Source organism: Symphodus melops (genome assembly GCF_947650265.1).
Source record: "Symphodus melops genome assembly, chromosome: 12".
NCBI classification, from domain to species: Eukaryota; Metazoa; Chordata; class Actinopteri; order Labriformes; family Labridae; genus Symphodus; species Symphodus melops.
In genome coordinates, this window is record NC_136702.1 from 19195492 (window position 1) to 19222397 (window position 26906).

General features: G+C 40.3%; 1 protein-coding gene across 3 annotated transcripts in view; it reads left to right on the top strand.

Moving 5' to 3' along the window:
* The first annotated feature begins 23205 nt into the window (after positions 1-23205).
* The window catches only part of nrp2b (neuropilin 2b), a 95311-nt gene continuing 91610 nt past the window's right edge, over positions 23206-26906 (top strand). For 2 of the 3 annotated variants that reach the window (XM_079357400.1, XM_079357402.1), the window contains exon 1: positions 23208-24231. In XM_079357400.1, the coding sequence (XP_079213526.1) occupies positions 24156-24231 (76 nt within the window). In that variant the 5' untranslated portion in view covers positions 23208-24155. Of the gene's footprint in view, positions 24232-26906 lie in introns of all 3 variants that reach the window. The other variant, XM_079357401.1, reaches the window with a different exon arrangement.

A 26906-nucleotide genomic window follows, 5' to 3' on the forward strand; every position in this document is an offset into this window, starting at 1 on the left:
TGTCTTTTTAACGTCAGGGTCAACTAATTCAAACATTTTGCCTTTACATGCAGCTCCTCTGAGTAATATCTAGACGAGTTCCTGGTTGCAGTATGCGTGTTTAAAGGTCAATAGAGTGCAAAGATGACAGCGAGTTTGCTGAAGAAAGAAAACAGAAGTCCTCACATTAGCCCGATATGTGCAAATATCTGCTTGACTCAAAGTCATCCTTTTGTGTGGTTCCAAGAACAGTACCAAAAATGAAATGAACACAGACGTAGGGTTCATGGCTCTTTTTATCAACAGTGCTAAAATAGAAGTCCATAAAAGTTATTTGTACTGTTGGACAGAACTGACAAAAGCCAGTGAAGCAGCACTCACTCTGTTTACAGTGTTTCAATCGGCCTAGCACCGGTGAAAATAGCAATTTAACAGTGCTCTTAAGAGCGTGTTTGTGTGTGTTGGAAGGGAAGAAGTAGTTGAATGAAAAGTGTTCTTTTACTGACCCCACTGCCTATCTTCTTGGTCGTCTGCCAAAGCCTGTAAACACACTTTGAAAGAAGCCAAAACATAAAAAAGTCTGCTATTTCAGAAGTTAAACCGGCAGCTGCAGCTGTAAAGTTTCGCCTGCGTCCCTCTCTGCCAGAACAACTACAACGTAGAATTAAAGCGAGAGCTTTGGACATCTGTCACTGCTGTTGTTTCTAATCTTTTCTTCTAATTTTCTGTTAAAAAATACATTGAATACCACAAATCTGTTTTATATATAGACTGAATAGTATAATTAATCTACTTTGTGTGTGACTCTTGTGACTCTCCTTTTAAATCCAGTTATTCTCTAAAGCTCAAATTAAAATAATTACATCTTGGTTGTTGGCTTCTGTCATGAAGCTACTTCCTCCCAAAGCTGTGTACATCTGGTTGTTCTTGTGGCGTGTGTTTTTCTCTGTGTTTGAAATAAAACTCAGGTCAGAGGGCTGTCCAAGGAGGGATTGCTCCAGCAGTCAGCATCATAGAGGAAAGAAAACAAACTGTTTCTTAGAGAAGTTGGGAAATGAAGAGAGCGATCAGGGATTGTTTGTCACACACGCTTCCTTCTTCTTTCAAATACTTGACCTCTGCCCCGTCTCTTCTCATCTGCTGGGCTCTCCGTCTTTTTCTCTTCTCTTCCTCTTCCTCCCTGCTGTCATTTTGACACCCAAGTGACTTCAACGCATGCCCTCTTCATCACTCTCCTCCGCTCTGTCTGTCCTCCCACTCTGTTTCAGGATGACATACTCTCAAACAGCACATACACACACACACAAACAAACACACTCACAAAGGCTATCACCAAAAACACACAAAAAAACTGACCCTGTTTAATAAACAAGCAACAGTTTGTGTGCGTGTGAGAGAGTATAAGGAAGCTTTTAGTGGCGCCTCTTATCTCGCTTCCTCCCAAGAAACACACACACACACACCTACACACACACACACCTACACACACACACACACACACACACACAGACACTCACACGAAATAAGGAAAGAACAGTTAACTGACGAAATGTCTGAATGCAGTCTTTGAGAATTATTTACCCCTCCTGACTCCCCCCCAACACACACACACACACACACACACACACACACACACACACACACACACACACACACACACACACACTTTCTTCAGCTATCATATACACATTTAGCCACCAACATGATGCAGCTGTTCTATGAAGTGCATTAATGAAAGCAGAACAAAAATACAAACACATTTAGGAAGAAGAGCACATTATATTAAAAGGCTAATAATGTGTATTTTTTTTCTATTGAAGTGAAGGCAGGGTTTATAAATGGGTGTAAGGTAACAGTTTTCATGACTCAACTCAAATCTAAATGAGGATAAGATACAAGGGGATCTGAATTACATTCAGGCTAAATTAAACCTGTTATATTGCCAAGTTCAATAAAAAAGTGTGTCAGTATGTCCAACATTAGAATTCAAGGAACAATAGAATCAGGCCAAGATGACTCACGATGTCAAAATCATGACGAGAGATTTTATTTTATTTTATTTTATTTTTTTACTGCACCAGAAACACAAACGCAACCATTTTAAGCTGCTGGCACTTCCTTAAGGGCATATTTATATACAGCCCTGTGTGACTTGTATTCACATGTAAAAATGAATGTTTTTATCTCTGTCTAAGGCCATTATCAGTATTTTTTTTTTCATAGAAAAACTACACTTTTTCTCACATACATTCATTGTGTTTGAAACTTAAAAGATGGCACAGGGTGTGAACATGGTGGGTCTTGTATTATTCTTGTAATCGTTACCCTGAACATGAACTAATGATGGTTTTCACAGCAGTGTAGCCATAGGTGGTTTGGCCATTAGAAAAAGGTAGGCAATTGCATGGTCTCGTGTACTAAGGGGCCTCAAGGTATACTGTTGACGAGGATGTCATGCTTTGGGGCATGGCTGATAAATGTAAATCTGACTGCAGCGTATTGTCACCTTCCCTACCCCTTGCCCTCGTATTCAACAACACCTTGTAGTGTTTACTGTATATCCTGTGGTTGGAGTCAGTGCATTTACTGTCTGCCCACGACAGCTGCAACCTCCACACTCTTAATTAAACGGCAACATTAAATTGTCTGTGTGTCAGTATGTTGCTCAACACTCTTTTGTTGACAATGTGATTCCGCCAAACCACACAGCATTGATATCATGGCAAATATTCTCATCAGCATCACATAGTGGACTCTCTGTTGCTATATAAACATCAAATGAATGTTTGATGTGTTTTTTAACCCTGATACTGCCATAATAATAATAATGTTATTTTCACACTGATTTCTGCCAATTATTTTAAAATGTCTTATTTTAATGGCATCAGTTGATGCAAAAAAAGAGCAGGTTAATGTTATGATCCAGAGCCTTTTTGGAAAATGTGGCTCCTTGCAGCATTCTTATGCAGAGTAAAGCTGGAACATTAAGAGAAAACATAACAAAATAAATCATACAACCATGAGTGTCTGCTTCAGGCCAACACAAGGATGGGATCCCTAAAGTTTAATCAGTTAAGTTAAATGTGTGCTTTAGGTAGCAGAAGGGGCACAGCATCAGTTCTGTGGTTCCACCAATCAGATCCCTGTTGCATGTCTTTGTTCAAAATTATGTCACTGGTGTAAAATAAATTCGTTCTCCACATATGGATACAGAAGCTTGCTGTCCACATTATTATTTAATTATTTGTCTCTTTATTTATTTATATACTTTATTAATCCCAGAGGGGAAATTCTGATTAATAAAGTACTCTTCAGTAAATGATTTGTTCATTTAGGTATTCATAGATGAATGAGATGTTTTTGATTCAGGTTTATACACTGAGATGATATGTAAACACAAAAAGAGAGGAAAAAAAAGAAAAACATGAGAGTGGTTGCAAATGAAAGCAAGGGAGAAGAAGAAAGTGTCTTTTCTGCTGCTGGTCTTGACACAGCTAAAAAGGACCTTGGTACTGGGGAAGTTTTTTCCTTTAGTGTTTTTACATCATTATAAGTTTTTGGTCAACATTAAAAAAAAAGCAAAGACAGAAACTTTCCTTTCAAGAAGGGTTCGTGACCACATAGACAAAAATTAAAGATTACCCACTCTGCTCTCTAAGGTTTTGTGATTTAGCAAAAAAAGATGTAATTAGACATGAAAATAGGTGACTATCTTCTGTTTATTTATTTGATTTATTTTGTTGTTTATGTTTTCTGGTCGCTGTTTTTCTCTTTCTATTTTATTAATGACTCTTTTCCCCTTCCTGCTTTCTCTCTCTCTTTCCTTTCTTCTTCACTCTCTCTGCCCCATAGATGATAAAAAAAACATGGAACATGAAGACCATGAGCAGAGGCCTCTTGTGCTCATCTGTTTGTATATATTCATTTATTGAGCCATTAACCACTTGTGGAGTCCAGTCATCCCCTTCATGCTGCTTGTATCTGTGTATATATATAACTCTTTGATTTGATTACAGTTTCTTCTGAGTAGAACAGAAATTAACTTTGAAAGAGAGCTATATCTTTTATGAACTAACTCTCACCTGTCCTGTCTTCTTTATACGTCTTCTTTGCTCATTTTTAATCTCTGTCTGAAATCTCAGCACATGCGTTTGATTACATGCAGACTCAGTCTCATACACCCCTTCTCAAAAACCTTGAAAATGTTTGACTGCATCACTTCTGGTTTCCCGCCTGGGCCCGTGGACTGGCATGTCTGCTACGTGTCAGCACCATCTCAGATTCCTTCCACTGCATTATATCCTTCTGTGCTGATTAACAAATTAATTAAAAACTGGAATTTAAATAATCAACCAGTAAAAAATCAATTAGGCTGTGTTGCAACAGGCTGCTAGTAGCACATCAAAATGCAACATTTATATGGAGCATATTTTGATGAGATACGTCTTCTTAAGTGTTAACCCCCTGAGGTCAAAGTATTTTTTTCTTCGTTATAAAATGCCTGGTTACCTTCTGTAAAAAGATAATATTACTGGAATATTGCACAACCTTAAGTTTAGTCTATTTTTCAGGAAAACCTAGAGAATCAGAATATCTATCTCCCAAGGATGTCAGATGAAGTTTAGTAGTTTTTTCCACCATAAATAAAAACATCTAAGTAAAATTAAATGCTCAGGAGTTAGGTTTAAATATGATGTGTGGCCTCCTAAATGGGTTCTCTTATATCCTAGTGATCAGGGGGAAGTGTAATAAACACTGTAGATATCCCAGATGAAAAAAAAAAACATAGCCATTTGATTTGAGAAAATCCCCAGACCACGGTTGGCTAAAATGTTAATTTTCCATTACAGTAAGACATGAGTGTCTATACAGTAGTGAGGGCCATGTTACAGTCCTTAACCTTGTGATATGTCTCTCCAGAAGGCCAGGGAGTTTGTACAAAGTATTTATTCAAAGGACAATCTACTCATTATTTATAGCTGTTTTGTAAAAGATGTATTGATACTACAATGAGCTGAATGGGATCAATGCCTTTAAAATAGATTTGTACTTTGAATTTCAGTGCCGAGAGCAGGCTGTGGCTTCTTTTTTAGGCTTCACTGGTTTCTCATTGGCCCTTACATGTCAGCTGATCACAGACACAGACTTGGATTGGTTGGCAGATCAAAACACAAAGGCAGCGTCCGCATTAGTAGAGTGAGCTAACTGAACTCCTACTATTGAATACATCAATCTTCACAGATTACATTAATTTATGGGAGGACTGGAGTAATATAGTCACTTATTATATTCTCAGTTGGATAGAACAGCCTCTCTGGATGTCACGAAAACAACAGAAAGCTGCTGATGTGAGGAAGCTAGTGGATTTCACAGTAGTTGCTACATCTTACTGTTTTATTTATTACATCTTATAATGTAAACACAGCCCCACATAGTGTGTGACAGCGTCGACCTCAGAGGGTTAAACCATAATCATGGGGGATTTGTGTGGTACAACTGTGTTGGGTTATTTTGTATGTGCGCTCACATAGTCCAGACCAACTCTGCATACGTCAAAGTCGCAATTTACTGCTGTTGTACCAGTCTAACCACTTACGGGTTTTGAATTAAAATTATTTTCAGACTTGGTTGTGTTTGCTTTGGTTTTTTTTTTTTACTATAAGGCCACTCCTCCCCGCGTGCATTATTGTCACAGATACTGTGTTGCTAATATAGTCTGCCTTTAATAAATGCATCAGAACATCCATCTTGCTGTGCATTTGTATGTCAAGAAATTAAATCTTAACCATCTGCAAATGCATGTGTGTGTATGTGTGTGTTGTTTGTAAGTGGGTGTTAATTGATGCATTCTCTCCTTTTGTCTCTTTAATGGAAAAGCACTTCTCATTAAACTGTCACTCACAAATGTGTGCTCGTGTGTGGAACAAGAGACAGAAAGGAAGATGGGAACAGGTCATTATAATACAGTGTGAAAAGAGGAGAGAGAGGTTGTATAAGGGGAGCAGAGAGAGAGAGAGAGAGAGAGAGAGCAGGAGAGGTGCAGAGGAACACAGCACTACAACAATTAGTATGTCATTTGAAAAAGCTTTCTTTCACAGCCGTTTGATAATGAAATGAAACAATATGTGTCTGCAGGAGGCTGTTGGGAAATTAGCTTAACAATGCATTAACTGACACACACACACACACACACACACACACACACACACACACATACACACACACACACACACACACTCTTTATCACCTGTGGAGGACTTATTTTCCCACTTCTTTACAAATCATTCTTTTATTTCATCTGAATGAATTCAAATTCACTTCCTTTCAAATCCATTCAATAACGTCAAACATGCTGCACAAATTCTATGTTTATTGATGGATTTACTGTTAACGCAACATGAAGACAATAGGATTAAGTGATAACATTTCTATCTAGATTTAAGCGGTTGACTTTCTTGGCAGTTTTCAGTTCCTGATTGTCAAACAATGATTGTAAATATGAAGAGGAGATAGCCACTGTGACATCACCCTTTTGTTCACAAACCCCCCTCTAAAAAGCAGTGAGTTCTGTGTTTTAAACTGACTTGTGGATTTACAAGTGACATTTTTACAAATGTGGAAATGCGGCTGTGACGCTCTCCTGGCAGACAGGTCGTCATTAAAGACATGCCAGTTATAAGTAGCTTTGTGCTTAACCTTTATACAGTATACAATAAGTCTGTTTTACTCAAGATAAGACAATTATTTACAAAACAAACAACATGCTGCATGGATGAAGAATTTAAGTTAAAACCATGACTGATTAGGAAATGTTTCATGAAGTTGTGGCAACACTTCCTTTTAAAACTATTTGAACCTCTTATATACAGTCCATGATGTATGTAAATTGTGTGATTCTCAAGGATTTGAATCTCTCAGACATAAATAATTAATCCTTCATTCTTAAAAGTGTCTTTTAAAGAGGAGTGGAGCAAAGACACGTTACATAAATGCAGTATTGCATACTGCGATAGAGTAACATGGATGAGGGCCATGTAGACTCATTTCAGAAAGTAACACCACCTGTTGTAATGTAAACTTTTTGACAGATTGAGAAAACTCAAGGGGCGGAGCTGAGTCCACTCCCTGCTCTGAGCAGAGGCACTTTGATAACATTACAAAGTTTCTACCCCACCAACCATACCATAATTGTGCACTTAAGTCTAAGGGTTGGGTGCTGTTTGCATTTTGGAAGAAGATTAGAAGTTTGAGGGTTGCAGAGCGAGGTTTCCAAAATGGGGCTAAGATCTGGTTAGCGTGAGTGGGGAGAGAGGGAGTGTTTGACTAGTTCTCATCATGATGAAGGAGGATGTGCTTTGCCACAGTTGTGAGAGCCTGACTGAGCTCCACCAGCAGCAAGGAAGACCTTTTGATTTCCACCATCAGTGGTTGCTGACTTAAACCTTTTTCAGAGTACGATTCCGCAACAGCCCTTTGTATATTCTCTTTGATTCTACAATGTTGTTGTTGTCCTGGTCTTTTGTTGCAAAGTGCTTTACGATGTTGTGTAAGTATGGTGTATAGAAGAACAGTGTAAGCTCAACACACATTTAGACACACATCATTTTGTCCCCTTGTTACGCCATCATGACATTTGTTGTGAGGGTGAAACTGTTACGTTTTCGTTTGGCGGACCCCAAAATGCAGAGACATAAAAACCCAAAAACAGTTTTAACAAAAAGATATTTAATGTTCAAAGGGAAAAAACAAAAGAGAGCAGGCAGTGAGGGCAGGGAGCTGGCTGGCTGGAAGATCCGGAAGACAGGGGACTCCGACGAGTTGAACTCAAGCAGGAGGCACACAGCAAGAACTAGAGATAAGAAAAAACACAGTCGGTCCATAAAATCACCAAAACCAAAAGCACAAAATCCACGAGAGACTACAAAACAATTTGCTGAGCGCAAACTTGACGCTACCGAACAAGAGGGAATTATCTGGCAGAGTAGTGGAGGGCAAGCCAGGCTTTTATGGAGGAGTTGATGAGATTGAAGTCAGGTGTGCCTTGTCTGCTGCCTGGAGGAGCCAGCCACACCCCCTGCCACTCACATACCTGCAGAAGGAAGACAAACCAGAAGAGGGAGGGGGAGAAAAGACAACACAAACTACACCAGAAAAACAAAACAGAACTGAAACCTCACAGAAACGTCAAATGAGGTGCAAATATCTGAATAGTGCTTTTTTTGATCTTTGGGGCAAGAAAGTCATAAGTTGTTTTCCCATTCTTGGCCCCTGATTGCATAACCAAACAGACTAAAATGCTATATTGCTTCAGAAAACTATATGTATTTGTCATTTTTTTATGATTACAAGCTTTATATGCACAAAAAAAGATTTTGTGGATTTTTTTAAAAAAAGGTGTAGGCAGTGCGATTTACTAGAGAGAAATCTCAAACAAACTGAAATCTTTACATCATATCTTACAGCGAGTGACCATGAAATCAGGACACAATTGATGGACTACATTTCCCAACATGCCTAAAACCACATGAAAAATGTAGCTTGATCAATGTTGCCACTGGAAACTCAACACGGACCAATAAAAACTGGTGGTTTTCTCTCTATATAAGTTTAGCTTTGAGCCACAAATATAAGGCTGATAGAGGTCACACATACAGTGCAAATGGATCTTATTGTTTGTTATTTCACTGCAATAGTGTGTGTGTGTGTGTGTGTGTGTGTGTGTCTGTGTGTGTGTGTGTGTGTGTGTGTGTGTGTCACAACCCATTAGTCTTGATTGAGTGGGGCAGCAGCAGGGGGTCAAAGGCACAACTGTGTTTCTTAGGAGATGGGTTTAGTGATAGTTTAAGTTTTATTCACCGCGCTGTATGTATGCTTCTGTGTTGTTTTTGAAATTGTGCACAAAAAATATTACTTTAAATGATTTTCATTTAATATAAATTCTTTAGTGACATTCTCTCTTCCCATGTCTGAAGTATATTATTTTGTCTGTTACTTCCATGGTAGTGCACCTAAACTGGATTGAATCTCTACTGACTCTCTGGTCCACTGATTTGGTCACCGTCTGTTTGACTGTATGCTCTACATATTGACTGGCTAACTGACCAGCTGAATGACAAAGCGACCACTAAACACCCCTTGTAGAAGCAATTCTTCTCTGACCATTTGTCTTTTGTCTGTTTTACTACGGTGCCATAAAACTATGGAGTGAGAGAAGAGCCCTAAAAGAACAGAGCAGTAAATAGGGAAGCTGTGTGTATGTGTTCGAGAGAGAGAGAGAGAGAGAGAGAGAGAGAGAGATGCTTCATTAAATCCTTTGTATTTCATCCTGCCTTGTTCTAAGGCTATCCAGAGCCATAAAGAAGAGAGAGAGAGGCAGATGGAAGAGAGAAAAACATAAAAGATTGAGCTACAGTGGGCTTTTCCATTTTCATCGACTCTCTCCATCTTAGCCCTCTCTGTACTCTTGTCAATAAATCTGCAAAATACACCCTTATCTCAGAAAACTACATCTCTCATGAGACATGGAAAAAGCTGAAAGATGTGTGAGACAAAGTTAAAAAAAAAAAAAAAAGGAAAAACACATGGAGATGTGAAAACATGAGGGAACAAAGACCTTTAAAATGTAACAAATGATCAACATTGAATCTGGCCATCATTTAATGCCTTAATTCTTCTGTCTCGTCACACACACACTGCTACATCAGAATCCATTTTTGCATCTGTGTTTTGCTCCAATGTTTTGGACGCTCAGGATGTTATCATGTCACATACCTGCAGTTAGTTGTCCTCCAGGTATCATCTTTATTCTTAAGTCAAACACACCGTTTGTACTTGGGATCAAAATAGTTAAAGTCACCACTTTCCCTAAAATCCTAACTTCTCTCACTGATATGACACCATTAGCTGTGGCTGACTTAGTTGCTGAGAACAGCAGTTCCATTGGTGTTGTTATTTTTTCCTCTCACACAAACACACTCAGACATAACAACAACACATCATCTTGAACTGAATTATGATTGCCGTTATTACAGCTAAAGAAAGCTATTAAAATCTGAGCCTCTGTGAAGAATAACCATCCCAGTTGCCTATAGGTTTGAGTCACGTTTGTAATTTGTAGTCCTGTTAATGGAAACTTTTTTAATCAGTTTGCATCTGAAATAACTCCCCTTTTGCACATTTATTCCTGCTCTTGTGGACAAAGAAAACACATTTTTTAAACAATAGTATTACTGACTGTTCATATAGCCTTTTATTGTTCAGTCCCGATGCCTGCAGCATGTCAGCAGTATTTTATTATGATTGAATCTTTGACCCAGATTTTATCTTGACAGATTTAATGATTAGACATGATCCCTCAAGTTTCCTGATAGAAATCTAAAGGTGACCTGACACGGGCGCATGTTACACTCCCATGGTTGGCTTTATGTGTGTGTGTGTGTGTGTGTGTGTGTGTGTGTGTGTGTGTGTGTGTGTGTTTTCTTTTTGTCTGCATATACAGTGCACGTGTTTTCTCTGATGTGATCAGTCAAGCTTGAATGATAGCATTAGAAGACCACAAGAGTGTCTGTAAGTGTGTGTGTGTGTGTGTCTGTCTGTGTGTCTGTTTGTCTCTCTTATTTCCATGTCATCATGGCCATTCAGTGCCACATGACAGCCTTATACACTAGTATGTGTGTGTGTGTGTGTGCATGCCTCTGTGTGTGTTTGTTCAGTGTCTGTTAACACACTTTAGTAGGTCTGGGAAATGAAACAGCTGCTGACCCCCTCATCTCTTCCACCCATCTGAGACGCTGTCCATCAGCCAGCGCTCCTCAATCAATTAGCGTCCACTAATATCTGCTATGTGTGTGTATGTGTGTATGTGTATGTGTGTGTGTGTGTGTGTTAGGGAGGGGTTAGTGGTGGATGCGGTCAACCATCTCATTGAAGCGGCAGCTCCAAATCAAATTTGCAGGCCGGAGGAGCAACTGCTCAATTCCCATTCTCATCTTTCTTTGCGCACACACACACACACAAACGCACGTACACACATGTACGCACACACACATACATACACACACACACACAAGCCTGCATGCAAGCACATGCACAAACCACAGTAGACAAGTTGAATGAAGAAAAACAAGTTGTACATTTTCATACACCCTCGAAATACACAAAGTCACCAAAGCACACATACAAGACTCACAAGCAAAAACAAATACACACACATGTTCGCACACAACCTGAGACCTGAATCTGGTTGTTTCCTCATGGTAGATTATTATGGTAATCTGAGGACTCCAGGTGTGAAGGTTACCAGCAGCAGGAAATAGGATTTTACTGGAAGCAATCCCATCCCTCCATCCATCTACTCGCCTGTCCATCTTTCCATCTTTCCGTCCTTCCATCTTTCCATCTTTCCATCCTTCCATCCATCCTTCCATCCTTCCATCCATCCACCAAGCCAGTCAGAAATCCATCTGTCTATCCTTTCCTCATAACCAGAGTGAGAAAATGGGATTTTCTCCAGTAAGCAACTGTGTACTCCTCCCTTCCCCTCAATCCTCCATCCATTCACATGTTCCTTTATCTCTGCCAGACAGCAAAAATAGGATTTTCCCTGGAAGTAACTCCAATTATTATATCACTCCCCCCCTTCTGTCCCTCATTCCCTCTTCCTCCCTGTTTTCTATAAATAGATGTGTAAACCCTAAATGTGTTTCCCTGTAACGCTCTTCTTAATTCACATCATCAAAGTGGTAATCCCTAAGTTTGACATTTTTAAATTCTGGTTTCTGTAGGTGGAGATATTTTCACTTCTGCAATTACGGCTTGTGGGTGACTTCCCACTTTTGCATGTATTTATTCCTAACAAACACCACTTCCTGTGTACCACAGAGTAAACCACCATTGTTTTATACCACAATGAATAAAGTTATATTGACCTTTAGTCATGCAAATATTCACTGATGAAGTCAACATAGGACTACGTCCAACAATTCAGAATGCTTGGCTTCCTTCCTTCACCCATTTCCTTTCCTCTCTCTTCAACTTGAACTCCTTTCAGATCATAGGAAGCCTGGGGCCATATTCCCAAAGCTTCCTCATTCAAAGACTTCCTCAGACTAAGTATTTCCAAGCATTGCGTTTTAAACAAAAAGCTGCTAAATAAATTTTTTCAATCTTATTTAGCAGATAAAATACTGTACAAGATTACACAATGTCCGACTACATTCCATGATTAAGGGGAGCGCCTGATAATACCGTTATGGATGTGCTGCCTCTGCGTAAAAACTTGGCAAAACTTTTGGCGCAACAAAGCAAACTGCCAGCCCACATTCCTGGGAGTAAATCTCATCATGTAACCTTGTAAAATGTAAGATGACGGATTAAATGCTAGCTGTGAAAAGTTGCCTTAACTGTAAAATTGTATCTCACAAATATTACAAACTGCTGTGCTGTGTTTTTGGCTCCTGATAAACCTTTAACCTCGTGGATGTATTACTGAACTGGACTTTCTCGTTTCAATTTTAACTTCTCCCTGGCACCTTTAGCAACACTATACCACACCAAAGTGGCCTTTTTTTTAATGCATTGTTATTTTCAATCATAACACGGCTAAGTCCAATATTCCTCTCAGTCTCCTTCCCTCCTGTGCAGCCAGGCCAGTTCTCCATCATCTCTCTGTTCTGCCAGCACTCCATCACGTCGCACTCCTCCTACTGCCAATCCTTCCCTCCAATCCATCTCTCCAATCCTTTAAGTATAGCTGCATAAAGGTCAAAATATTTTCCATTTCAGTCCCCTATAGGAGACGGAAATGTCACCAATACTGTATATGAGCTTCAGAAGAGCTTGAAAATGAGCTGTGTGAACAGTGTAGGCTCAATGAAAGTCTTGTATGTGTTTGTGAGTAGCTGAGTGGTTCTCTTTTCTTGTTGTTCATATTTTCCCCTCTGCTAACCCAAACATGATCTCTACGACTACAAGTCTCCAGGTACACTAAACACGCTCAAAACAATCTTGAAGTACCTGTGTTTAATTCGCTTCTTGGAACCCTACTGTGGGGTAAACCTGATTCTGTGTGTTTGTTTGTGTGTGCGTGTGTTTGCCTGTGCGGAATCGGCCATTGTTTCCCTTAATTACAAGCCATGAAAACAGCCAGAACCCTTCAAGGTGTTTACAGTCAACATTAGCATACAGAGGGTATTGAGGAAGTATTGAGGGAACACAATATGTCTCTCACTTCCAGATGAATATAAACAAAAGAATAAATGCAGGGAATAAAGGAAGGGAGGAAAACGCAAGGGAAGATGAAAACAGTGGGGCTGAGGAAATAGCTTTCACAAGGCACTGTACTCCCAACTTTGACTGTGTAGATGGTATGCATGCACGAACGCAAGCGGCCAAATTAATTCCCCTTCAACTTCTTGAGGACTGTCCTGTGCTTGCCCCTTAGTGAAATATATGCTTACAGTAAGTCTCTTACAATGATATTTAAAGCCTCTATAAACTTGACTTGGAATATTAAACATGTATGTGAAATGTGTTGTTTCATTTAGCATCTAAAAAAAATCTTAATGAAAATAAACATTTATAACTAAATGGACCGTGCAGGACATGCATGTAATATTTTATTAATGGTTTGAGAATTGTAATGTAATAAATCACTGAACTAACCTTGCCTACTTAAAACTCAATGCCGGAAAGTTTTCAAAAACTTAAATGACAAAAGAAAAAAACAGACTAGACAGTCATCTCTAATACTTTAGGAGAGTTGATATTATGACTATCACAAAAAAGGTATTGAGAAGATTTTGAAGAGGTTTCTAGAGGCTTTAAAGTCATTAATTTGTGTTTTTTACTGTTTTGTTTGTGTTGCAGAAAAGTAATCATAGATGTAGTGACATGAAGACAGAAACAGTCACGCGCTCCTGACCTTAACCAGAGATAATCTCCCGCTGTGAGGTGCATGGAGGGGGAGTTCCTTAAGAAAATCAAGAACAATCTACACAAACAATCAAGAAAAAGTACGAGTACATGTGTGAAAGAGGTTCATTTCAGCCATTCGAAGGTGGGGTGAGGGAGAGGGTGCAGGGTGTGAATGGATGCGAATGGATGCAAGCAAAATAGTATTTAAGACAAGTGGAGAGAGGAATAAGTGAGAAAGAAAAAGGGAAACTTTATGTTGTTAGCCTTTTTACATCATAAAAAGGCTAACACACACGCAAACACACACTGACGCAGTCGTTGTTATCAACCCTCTGAGGGGTCCGAGGCCACTTTATCAGTGTTAGGTTTAGTGACCCGGAGTCTTATCAGTGATCAGAGATCAACCCGTCTCTGTATTTGTGTGAGTGTGTGTCTTTGTGTTAGTGTTGGTGTCGTCTGTGTGATTAAGCCATTACTGATAAGCCTATCAGTCTGTCTCATCTAAGACAACATGGGACACCCCCTGAAAAGAAAAACACAGATAATGTTCTTTCCACAGCCTTAAAGATGCACTCCCCAATCACACACACGCACACACACACACACACACACACACACACACACACACACACACACACACACACACACACACACACACCTCCCTCAGGCTGCTGTTTTTGATAGTGTCATTAGACAGAAAAATATAACGATGCTCTGCTTCCTGTCACCAAAAGTATGTGTGTGGGTGTGAATCTATGTGTCTATAAATATGTGTACTACATACTAGTGACCAGTGACCCATGCTTCTCTGTGTTACAGTTGAGTGACCTGCCCATAAACAGGTCTGTCTTTTGTTTCTCTTTAACAATACCACCATACATATGACTGTACTGTCTGTGATTGAAAGGTAGTGGATCGTGAAAACCGTGTGTCTCTGCGTGTGTGTTTCCCATACACTAAAGTACAGTTAGTTCCAATTACTCACATTCTCTTGATTGGGCCTTAAAAGGAGAAGAATGGGGCGACTAATGAACTGATCTGAAGTTAGAATAATAAAAGGGAGAAGAAAACAAAAGATTAGGATGAAAGGGGGAGTGAGACAGAAGGGCATGGAGGGGGTGTCTCCCCTCACCCCATTTCTTTTTAATGTAAGCTGTCCTTTCTTGTCAGACAGTGACTGATGGGACTAAACAAAACACCTTAGCTGTCACACCCAAGCCATGTAACTGTTAAATGTCAAAACAGGGATTACAAATCCTCAAACTCACACTTAATGTCTGGCATATTGCCAATACATTACCAAAGTCCATTCTTGTTTAAAGTTGTACCCGATTCCCAACGTGTTGCTTTTTTACTGATGCCATTCTGCACTGTTTTTGCTTTAGTGGAAATCACATCATAAAGCATGTTGAAAGCATCAGATGACTCTAAGGAGAGTTAAAGGTGATACAAATAAGAGGGGGGAAGATGAAGACTTTTTTAATGGAAGAAATCTCATAAAGTCAACAGATCCGAGATCAGGCTGCATGTTCTGTTACATTGTATTGGTATAATACATGGTATAGTATGTCACTATAGGTATAATTGTGATTTAGAGAGAGCAGACATAAGTACAATTTTCTGTATGACTTCAAATGCACCATGCCTCTTATTGCAGCTAACACAGAGCTGATTGTTTGACTTAAGAATTTAAAGAAAATTTGAACAATTTTCTCTCACAAGTTACAAAACTCATACTCATCTCCCAGCTCCCTCCCTGTATATCTTTTACAATGCTCTTGGTCTATTTCTTTCTTGTCAAACAACTGCCTTGAGAGAAAACTTTCCATTAAAAATCTAGTCTTAAAGGTCATTTATACTGGGCTTATAAGTCTGAGCTTCTAGTGATTTTTATTCTAATTGTATTCCCTTTGAATAAGACTGACATCAGTTTGACAACCAAATGTTTTTTTCCATGGTAAGTCACATATTATATGTCCGATTTTCACTCTTTGCAAAGCAACAGCAGTCCAACACTCAAACAAACTTTCATGTGCTGAGCAGATCTGTGCAAGCAGGAGCTGCAAGGAACTTGTTGTGCCAGTGAGTGGTGGGTAGAGCTGTGTTCTCTTTGACCAATAGGCAGTCTGCAGTGATTTACCTCCACCTTTTATAAATGACTTAGCTTCCGACTTCTGAACCTCAGCTGAGTTGATACCAAAAGAGGACCACATACCAGGTACTTCAGAAAACCAAGACAAGTCAAGTACAAGAGACTGAAGTCGAGTGAGGTCGTTTTGAGCCGGCTGTGCTGTGGCAATGAAGCATAAGCTGCTAACTGCTGCTTCTGTACTACCTGCTGAGTCAAACATCCAGAGAGGACAAACACAAAGAAAAAGAGAGACGAGACAGAGAGGAGCGCAAAAGAGAAAAAAAGATGATGTTAAAAGAGAGCAGTTACCAAGAAAGTCAAGCTAAGGGGAGACAAGCAAAAAGGTCAGGATGAAAGAGGACCAAACGCAGGAAGAGAGAAGAGAAACGTATAAGAGAGAATAGAAACGGGAGGAAAAGACAGACTGCTAAAGAAAAAGAAAGTCGAGAAAAAAAGCTGGAAGTTAAGTTATTAGAAGGAACAGACATTTTTTCGCAAAGTGTGCTCGGCCCTGACAGCAAGCTGTGATCCCTGGACACCGGGTGTTTGTATGTGTCTATGATTCAGTGAGCGTCTGTGCCTCTGTGTGTGTGCGCGCGCGCGCACGTGTGTCTGTGAGTATTTGTCTCTCTCTATCACCTCTGTGTCCTTGCTAATAGCTGAGTGGACTCCCTGCAGACTCCACAGGCTGTACTGTGATTATCACCACTTAGTTGTGCGCCCACATGGAGGCACACTCATACACGGACATAGTATGAAGTGTCACACACACATATGCACACAAAACACATTTACAGAACTACTATCTTCAGAAGATAGTAGTGGATAGTAAATGCAGAATGAACTTATATTTTTTAGGATGTGAACAAGTACATATACTGTATGTTGATGTTACCCTATGTCTATGTGTGTGTGTGTGTTTGTGTGGCTATTTTAACACGTCAATGTGGGTATGTGTCTGCGTAAGTGTGCATCGCTGCATGTGTGTAAATCTTCACAGATCTGTGTGTCCATATCTGTACTCTGCTGTGTGACTGTGTGTAGGTGTGCATGTGTGTGTGTGTCTGTGTGTGTGTGTGTCTGTGGCATGTCTCAGCTCTGCTCCACCACTAAATGAGTATGTCAGTGCAGTCCATGGTAACTGTTGACACACTAATTTACTGTGGCTTCCCGTAAGACCTGCTCAGTAATATAGCTTATTGATGAGGCCACAGGGAGTGTGTGTGTGTGTGTGTGTGTGTGTGCGTGCTTTACTGAGTGTTTTCCATGCTTGTGTACCAACACTGGAGATGAAATGTCTTCCGCTCAACAGATAAATATGGTCAGTCCATGGCCGATGTATGCACATATTTATTCTTTGTGTGTAAATGTGTCTGTTTGTGAGACACTTTGATAGCTGTGGGTCAGCGGAAGGGTGATGTGTAAATGGTTTCATGGGGTAGGCTATTATAAAAGATAACCTATATGTTGGTCAAGTTACTATCCATTTAGGAAATTACTGTTTCAAGAGAACAAAGTAGAAATGCACTCCGTGAGAGATCTTGACAAAACACAGACACTGCAAGACACTCACGAGTTTGAAGGTGCCAATGGGTTGACACTGCACACTCACAAAGGTAAAACAGAAAAAGAGAAGTCTAATGCACTAAAGAAAGCTTCAATCTTTCCACTCTCTGACATGCAAGCGCATACAAAAGCATTTATTCATAGCCACAGACAGACACGCACATATGCCCAGACGTGAGGAGAAGTTGATGGACATGGAGCTGCTGGTCCCTCTGAGATCACCACATTCTCCATGTGCCATTAACTTCCAGGACGGATGGAGGGAGAGAACCAGGCAGGGGAATAAGTGGAAATCAGAAGGACAAATCTTTGTAAGCTTGTAACATTTTTGGGTTACACATGGATTACTCGCACAGCTCTTCTCATTAATGGATAAAGGGTGATCTATGTGCATTATATTGCAACGGGTACAGTCTACTTGCTGGAGAGAAAGAGTTTATTAGATAAGTTATCTTTTGGTTTGTTGCAATATGCATGAAACATTAGTTAGACGATTGATGCACAAGAGTATTATAGGGTTGGGGGCGTAGTGGCAGTGTGCACGTCCCCATGTATCGAGGCTGTAGTCCTTCATGCATATTGCAACAAATCACAAGATAACTTATCGAATAGTAGTCCTCACACGGGCGGCCCGGGTTCACGTCCGGCCTGTGGCTCCTTTCCGGCATGTCTCTCCCCCCCTCTCTCTCCCTGATTTCTGCCTCTGTCCACTTTCCTCCCTCTATAAAAAGGCAATAAAAAAGCCAACAAAAAAGCCAAAAAAAAAAAGAAAAAAGAAAAGAGTAATATAGGGCACACGCTTACACAAAACTTTCACTACCCGCACATGAGTAAACTTTTTGCATGAATTTGAGGGGAGACGTGAGAATGCAGGAGGCAAATTAACTGCAGGCAAATGGGAGGGAAAGATGACATTTATTTGAAGCCGGGCCCTCAATGTTTGATAATTACCTCTGCAGTTCCACAAATGTCCACTTGAGGTTGGCTGCAAAACAAAGAAGCAGAAATGAAAAAAAAAAAACATTATAGCCTGGTTAAAGGAGAATCTGTATGACTACTATAAGGATTAAAATTCTCCATATTTAGGGGCGTGGCTGATTTGTCTGATGGGGGGGACGTAGTGTAGGTGAATGTCAAGCGAGTTAAGGCTTGGTTGAGGCTGCCTCAGCTCCAGCCCTTTTCCTATACCCAGGTTTATCGTTAAACTTAGTTTGAGATAGCATTTCCAATTTGGCGACCGCCATCGATATGCTTTAGAAAGGCCACTTTGGAAAAAATTTGAAGACGTCACCAAGACTACGTCCATGTTTTATACAGTCTATCGCTTATAAACTGCCACTAGCATGCAACTGGTACAATCTCTGTGCAGGTAATGAAGCTATTCCATTATTTTTTCTGTTCTCCGTTTTAACATTGATACTTTAAATATTTTAAACTACAGCAGCATTATTATAAAGGCAAAAATATTTATCAAAGCCTCAGATTCTGTTCCTTCATTCACCCTTTTCTGTGTCAGACACAAACACTGGCTCAGAGGAATACATTAGCAAAAGTGCAGTTCTCTGGCATTGTTAATGTGTTAGAAATGGTACAAAAATAGAGTTACATGTGGCAGTGCAAGTTGTAGATGGTGATGTTGATATTTTGTCACGTTTGTTGTTCTTTCCCGATAGCCGTAGAAAAGCAACCTTATTTGTTTTAATAGTTAGTTTCCGTTGACCTTATTTCTTTCAGAAGAAGGCTTTTTGAGGCTTGTTACTGATATCACAGATTCAAAAAAAGAAATAGAGCCTCATGTGTGGGGGGTCTCAAAGCTGTTGGTTAACATTGCTTAACTCCCCAAAGAGAATCTGACTTTGCCCCTGGAGGGAAGGAACGCGGGGAAAGAGAGTTGGAAGTCACAATTAAGAGAGCAGATGACAGGAAAGGAAGAACAAAATAACATCAACAACTATGTAAGCATGGAGACGTTAATGTATGTAAGAAAAAAAAATGTTTTAAAAAATGTTTTAAATAGGTATGAATAGTAATAGAAAACAAAGTTTGAACAAGTTGTTAAAACCAGCGATGAACAAACAAAGAGCTGAAAAATAAGATGAATAAATCAATAAAATAATACATCAAATTGATTCAACACGATAGTGTGATTGAGGACGCACTCTGTTGGCAATGTGCAGACAGGGTCTGAAGTGCATGTCGACAGGCCAGCAGACAAGTTCTTCCCCTGACGCAGAGCACGGATCACCTTACCCTCTCCTGGTTTCACAGCTCTGTTGCAACACACACACGCACACACACACACACACACACACACACACACACACACACACACACACTCTCAAGACTGTTTTTATATGAGTGCACCTATATTTTACTTCTCTTCATGCAGTGACTGAACCCAGCTGCGTTAGAGGTAGAGCTCCAGTAAAGAAATAAAACCATTTTTGGCTCACAGGGGGGTCATGCAGCCTTTTGAAAATCTGGCAGTTAGTATTGAGTAACAGCCGAGGCAAAAGTATTGATTAAATATAGAAAAAAGAATGAATGTTTTTTAAACTGTTCCTCCTGCAGGCATTCAAAGTGTTGCACTCGGTAGTTCACATTCAAAAAGGAAAGAAATATCTGTTTCAAAAAGACGAGAGAGAAGTTGCCTTTCTCGCCTCCACACAGCTGGCAAAAATCAGCAGGACGTTGTTGTAAATGTCAAGCTGCTGTCTTGGACGGTTACAGTAATGGTCAGACACAGGACTACTTTTGAAAAAGGTGTTTTATGACACTTATTCTTGAAACCCCTGGCATCCTTGTTTCTTACCAGATAGCATCATGATGGCTGCGAGAAACGTGTAGTCTGCAATGGAAAACTGTGAAAGGTGTCATTTGTTCTTCAATTATTCTGATATTTAACCAATTTCAGTCACTTCCTATCTCCTTTAAGAAGGTCCGTCATATCTGGTTGTCAGCAAGGCAAGCTTTTCAACTGTAAAAGCACTAAATGCAAGGTTGTCTGATGACATGTTAGGAAACAACGGCTTACATTTGTGAGATAACATTTGGTTATTGTCCTCATAGTTAACATGGTTTTATTTCTTCTGGATGATAACTTTGAAATTTTGGAAATTCTGTCCAAGTTATCAAGAGTTATTTTCTCGTTGTTTTGTAGACTCATATTTCTTCAAATCTTTTCTTAATTTAACTTCCGGAAATATATTTGGTCACTGTATTGCTTACTAAAAAGTATGAACAGACTGATATCAAATAAAGTTAGTCATTCCACTTTATTCCAACATGCATAAGAACTTTTATAGTTTTCACTTTCAAAAAAGCAGTACGGTTGTCTGCATGAAAGATGTTTCCCTAAAACAGATCCACAGTGATGTTAGCGATGACTTCTGAGAAACAATATCCACTGCTTGGTAAGCAGAAAAGGTGTCATGGATTAGCATATCCTAGTTTCACAACATAATGTTGCTAGGACAGAAGAATGTGCGAAAGGGAAAGTCCAGAAAGCTTGGGTCCATGTGTTGGGTTGGTTTGAATTCAGAATGATCCGCAGAGGTTACTGCTTACTTTCCTAGTCCAAAGTCTCTTAGCCAATATGTGGATTCTAAGATTTAACAAACTTTTCTTTAGCATTCAGCCAACTCTGTTCCCTTGCAAAACCAAAGCTTGAACTTCAAATACGATATTTCCATTATTAAAGTTGGACTGAATACCTCTCTTTTGCTTACTAAAAAAAGTAGGGATAAGAAATTATACAATTTGCTGATCGGCCTTTATCTAAACTTTACAAGTCAGAGAAATAAAAGGTGGGCATTTAATGGAAAATGGAAGATGTTACATTGCTCTTATTGACAGATCTCTATTGGCCAAGCAGGGTTTAGCTTTAGGGGAGAGAAACAGGACAAGGCAAGTGAGAGGAGAGAGGGACAGGTTACAGGGGTCATACGACTAGAGGAGACCCACCAGTAGGGTGACAGCTCCCTCTCTGCCTATTACACACACATCTGCAGAGAGCTGTCATGGAAAAAGAACTTAATACTTTCAGACCACCAGAGACGTAAAGACAGATCTAAGTGACAGTTTGATGGTGTGTATCAATGTGCGCATGCATGTGCGTCACATGTCCTGAACTCAGACAAGTGAATTATTAGCATACTGGTAAAAGTTAAAGCATTAAACTGACCAGGAACTCTCTGCTGGGGCTGCCTAATCCTGTTCTCACTGTAACTTTGTCTCAGAACATTTCAGGCTCTATAAATAATTGCCACATGATGTTAAAAAGAAAGCTCCATCAGCAATCGTGTGACTCTCTCCCCTGTCATAAAACAAAAAGAGGTTAAAAAGGGGGTTTCTTCCCACGAGATAACTCAGTGCACAACGCCATGTATACTGAGCGGTCAATGGAGAGTTCAGCTGTGTCATTATGGCCTGGGTTGTTGTGCATGTGTGTGTTAATGTGTGCAGGGTGTGTCCTGGGAAGGCAGTGTAGGAGCCAGGATTGGGTTAGCTTTTCAGACCACAAGCTTTGGTGTTGCTACAGGCCCTAAAACACACCTCCCACTGACTTCCAGCCTGTTTTATGCTACTGTGAGAAAGTGAGAGTAAAAAAAAGTGTGAATTAGTGTCATGGATATAGACTGCAGGTGTCCAGAAATGCATTTTTCCTATAAGTGATGCTCCATATTTAAAATGCAACCCTGTGTGTGTCACCACATGTCCATGTGTGCGTACAGATTTAATTGTGTGTGTGTGTGTGTGTGTGTGTGTGTGTGTGTGTGTGTGTGTGTGTGTATGTATGTGTGTGTGTGTGTGTGTGTGTGTGTGTGTGTGTGTGTGTGTGTGTGTGTGTGTGCATGCATGTGTGTCAGCAGCTTGCTGTTATCCTTCTCCCCTGTTGTTTACTGACCTTGTTTAATAGCATTTAGCCCAATATGTGTTTGTTTGTTTTCATGTGTGTGAGTTTGTGTGTTTTTGTGATAGAGAGAAAAACTTTGCATTCAAGAGCTCAACCATTAATAACATGATAGCCGATTTGCATGATAAGTAAATGTCTTTTTTTTCCAAAGAAAAGGCAGCACTGCTGTGTATTTTGTGTTATTAATGCATTATTTTTGGAAATTGACTACCTATTAGATTGCATTATGTGTGATTATACTTGCACATGTCCTTTGTTTCCACTCTAATGCTGTAAACCAGCAGCAGGTTCCTTATAAAGCTCCCAACACATAAAACTGTGCTGTAGGCCGTTCTTCCTCTGTGTTCTGCCTTTCTGCTCTCCACCTTTTTTTTCCACAAGAGAAAGGTCGGGGGAGAAAAAAAGGGTGATTGAAAGAAAGACTGCTTTTATGGAGCATGTCAATAAAGAAATGAAGAAAGACAGAAGAAAATGTCAGAAATATAGAGAGATTGAGATATGTTTGAAATGAATCAGATGGAGAAAGTAGGAGAGGTAAAAGAGGGTGAGGCGCAAAAAAGATTGAGAGAGAGTGAGGTGTGAGTGGGAGATGAACTGCTCTTTAATCAGTGAGGGGCTATACGGAGGCGGGCCGAGGTGCCTACTGTAATCCGATACAAACTCGCGCGCACAGCGTGCACGCACACGGAGACTGGGGACTGAGTGAGCAGTCCTGCTCGCTGCCACAAACCCGGCGGAGATAGGAGGGGAAGGAGCGCACTGCCGGAGCTGCCGAAAAAACCAACGAGAGACATACAGCCAGCGTCAAGGAGTGAGAGTGAAGGAGAAAGCAAACGGGCATAGCAGAGCGCGTTTATGCAAAGAAACGCACAGTTTGCCGGAGCAGAGCGGAGAGGCTGCACGTTTATTTTCTCTCGATCAGTTTTACGCACACCGGAGCTGCCTCTTACAAGAGATCTTTTTATATCTTTTGCGCAACAACGTAGTGTTATCGGGACAATTATACCCACATAAATTGGGAAATCGATGGGAAAATATTTTTCAACTTTAAATCACGTGTTCTTACGATTTAAATGTTCATATTGGTAAAAAAAGAGCCAGAGAAGAAGATTTTTGGATATTTTGTCGAGAGGAGGAAACCCATGACACTTTTTTATTGGCTTTTTAAGCTTAATGCTTTTTGCAAATGTTTCTTTTTGGGGTTTTTTCAACGGGGGTCTTTTACTTTTTCTTAATTACAAACATTGTCCGTCAAGGAGTGTGTCAACGAGGTCTTTAATCCCACGCGCCTTGTAACTGTCAGGGGCTCCCGACTGTGCGCACCGCAATGGATTCTGAGGCTTTAATATTGTGTTTAGAGTGAAAATTACGCTGATTTCAGAATAATCTACTCAGATTAGTTTCTTCTCAAGACGCAGCGTGCACTGTGTTTGACAACACAAATATTCCTGGAAAGACCAGTGAACGCAACCCGGTGTTTCTGGTGGATTGTGGGGACTACTTGTTTCACGCTTCAGAGAAATACAGAACTGTGGAAAAGGAGAGGAGAGGGGGACTTTGGACTGCAGCTTTGTCTCAAATTAACAAAATAAAAACACAGAGGAGGAGAAGAAGAAGAAGAGTTTCTTGTCTTCACGTCAGAAGGAAAAGATGGATTTATTCATTTGGCTATGTGGATGTGTACTGGCTTTTCTCTTGCCTTCAGCAGTCAAAACACAGGAAGGAGGTGAGTTTGACACTTTTGCTGCCCGCTTAAATCACATTTTCACGCCTAGGTGATACATTGGAATTAACCCGCTCTTTGTTCACCTAATCCATATCACAAGACAAAACGCGTTATAAATGTAAAGATTTAGTGAAGCCATTCCCATAAAGAATTTTAAGATTGCACGTAAAACAATAGCTTTCACTGACATCTAGATAATGCCTTGACACCAATGCTGCTGATTGATTAGCTTAGTTTAAGCACATTTAGGAGGGAGATTCCTGCTGCAAGATGCCCTGTCCTTTCAACTCTGCAGCATCGACCCGTCACGGTCGGAAGAGCAAAAATAAAAAAAGTGAGTGAACTTATAACAAGCAGTCACTGAAAACGAAATCCACTCTGATTTGATCAAAAACAAAATCCTATTTAAACTTCCTGGTGGCCAAATGCGCGAGATTTGCGTGGCCGTTTCTAAATGTAGACAACTTTCTAACAACGTGATTTTACATTTAGGTAGCATATTTCTTTCCATCTCAGCGGGTTGTTTCCATTCTTCCTGTAGTAAGTAGGATGCTGGGATGTTGCTTAGTTTTAAATATTGATTTTTGTCGTCTTGACAAACATCTTAACCATATGCTGTGGATTTTTAATCTGCAGTTTAATCAATGACTGTTCTCGGGAGAGCTGTTCAAAAGGGGAAATCTTTCATGTTTCTACATTATTCCTATCGGGACTAATGTGGTGTGAGAAATAGAGTTAAAAATACTTTTACGCACACATTACACCACATATTGTGTCATTTTGCTGTCGTTGTATCCCACATGAAAAGATCATATAGCTTTGTTATAGTCGGAGAGATGCATGCAGCAACGTTTCCAGTTTTCTGAAGAGGTGGCAGGGAATCTGTTCGGGCTGCTATCTCTGTCTACCGAGGGGCAGCACTAGAGCTACAGATACACGGAGGTCGCACTCTATCGAGCCTTCAACCACGGAGGTTGCGGAGGTCTGTTATTTCCCAAGTCCGTGCGCGCGGTGTGGTTTGGTGCTGCAAAAAGATATATCAGCAGCTCTGATGTGGAAAAAAAGTTTAAGCTCTGCTTTTATCACCGAATTTGAGGGACATGGAAAGGCTCATCACGGTGAAAGAATGCGTTTAACGCTGGTCTTTGAAGGCTTTTGGTGCGCGTAAAAACAATCTTTACGCAAATGACAGAACAGGAAACAGGAGAACTTCACGCACTGAGCATCCCAGCTATATGAGTAGAGACGTCTTTTAGTCTAAATAGCTGCAACATGCCTGTGGGGACTCCTGTCAATCGATGTCCTTATGTGTGCGTTTAGTGTCTCATTCAATAGGACACTGATGAAGAAGAAACACTATGCTTTAGAATAAGAAACTTAGTCTCCTTGGCACTTTGAAGTATCAACATGTATTCATATTCAACTTTGTTTGTTGTAATAAGGGCTTGTATGAAAAATGTTTTCAACACGGAGTGAGAAAGACAAACTTTGAAGGAGTGGGTGGCATTCTGGGTTTGATTAATTTACCGGGGAGACTGACCGGGGCATTTGCAGATCTCATGACTTGGTTTGAGTGGCCTGTCTGCCAAATGCTGTTTTGTAGAAAAACACAGTGAGGCATTCTTTACATCTCGCCTTCAATCTAATGAGAGAAGATACACTTACGTGCTGACGCTTTGTAAATTATCTTCCGAGACTGTCTGAGACGGACAACTGGTTAATTGATCAGCAACCTAAATAGGCCCATGTTGAGAAGCTGAGGTTGCATTGCAGAGCAATAAAAAAACAAGTTGTAGTGTTCAGGGTAAATGTTAAAAAAAATGTTGAACTTGGAACCAGAGACTAGTTTTATAACACGGCATTATCACGAGGACTTGTTGATATAATACTGTTCTTCGATTGACATAATTCGTATCTGTTGACAAAGATGAACCTTCATTTTTCTGGGGACTCCCTCAAGCTGTGTTTGAGGTCTCCCACTGGTTTACTGAGAACCACACATGCTCAGCAGTATACGCTCTGCAGGATCAAGCTTCCTCAGCAATAAACTTTTACTTATGCCTCTGCTCCGTTGTCTCCGGAGAGATGAGCAAGAAACGCAAAGTGAGGCGGAGAAGTGAGTATATATAGAGAGAGACAGGAGGGAGGGATGGAAGTGCAGGGGGGAGGAAGCAACAGAGACAGAAACGGGCAGAGGAAAGCTGCAAGAAGAAGCGAACGAAACGGAAGAATGATTTTTTAGCCGCGCTGTTTGATCCTGTTTCTTTATTCCGTTTGATCACAGCTGTGCCTGGAAGGGAGATAAACGGACGTAATTGGCCACTCAAGACCAGCTGTCTGCTTCTATAGTGTCTCAGCTGAAATATGCTGGATGATGAAACAGGCTCACTGAGATGCACAGTGCGACTAGTTGTGGGGTGAATTGCCTGCAGGTACGCACCAATGACTGGTTTGTGGGAGTACTTTTGATGTCTCTAACAAATCATGTGTGGCGTGAAAACACACTGAAACACAGGGGGAACCATTCTTGTCCTCGTTTTGTAGTGAGAGTCAACAACTTAAGCCACATGTAGAGAACTTAATACGTTTGGTAAAGTTTAAAGTTCACGAGTTCTTTATATGATTGTATTTTGGCTCATGAATCAAGCACTTGTTGGTCATCGGTAACAGAGTTG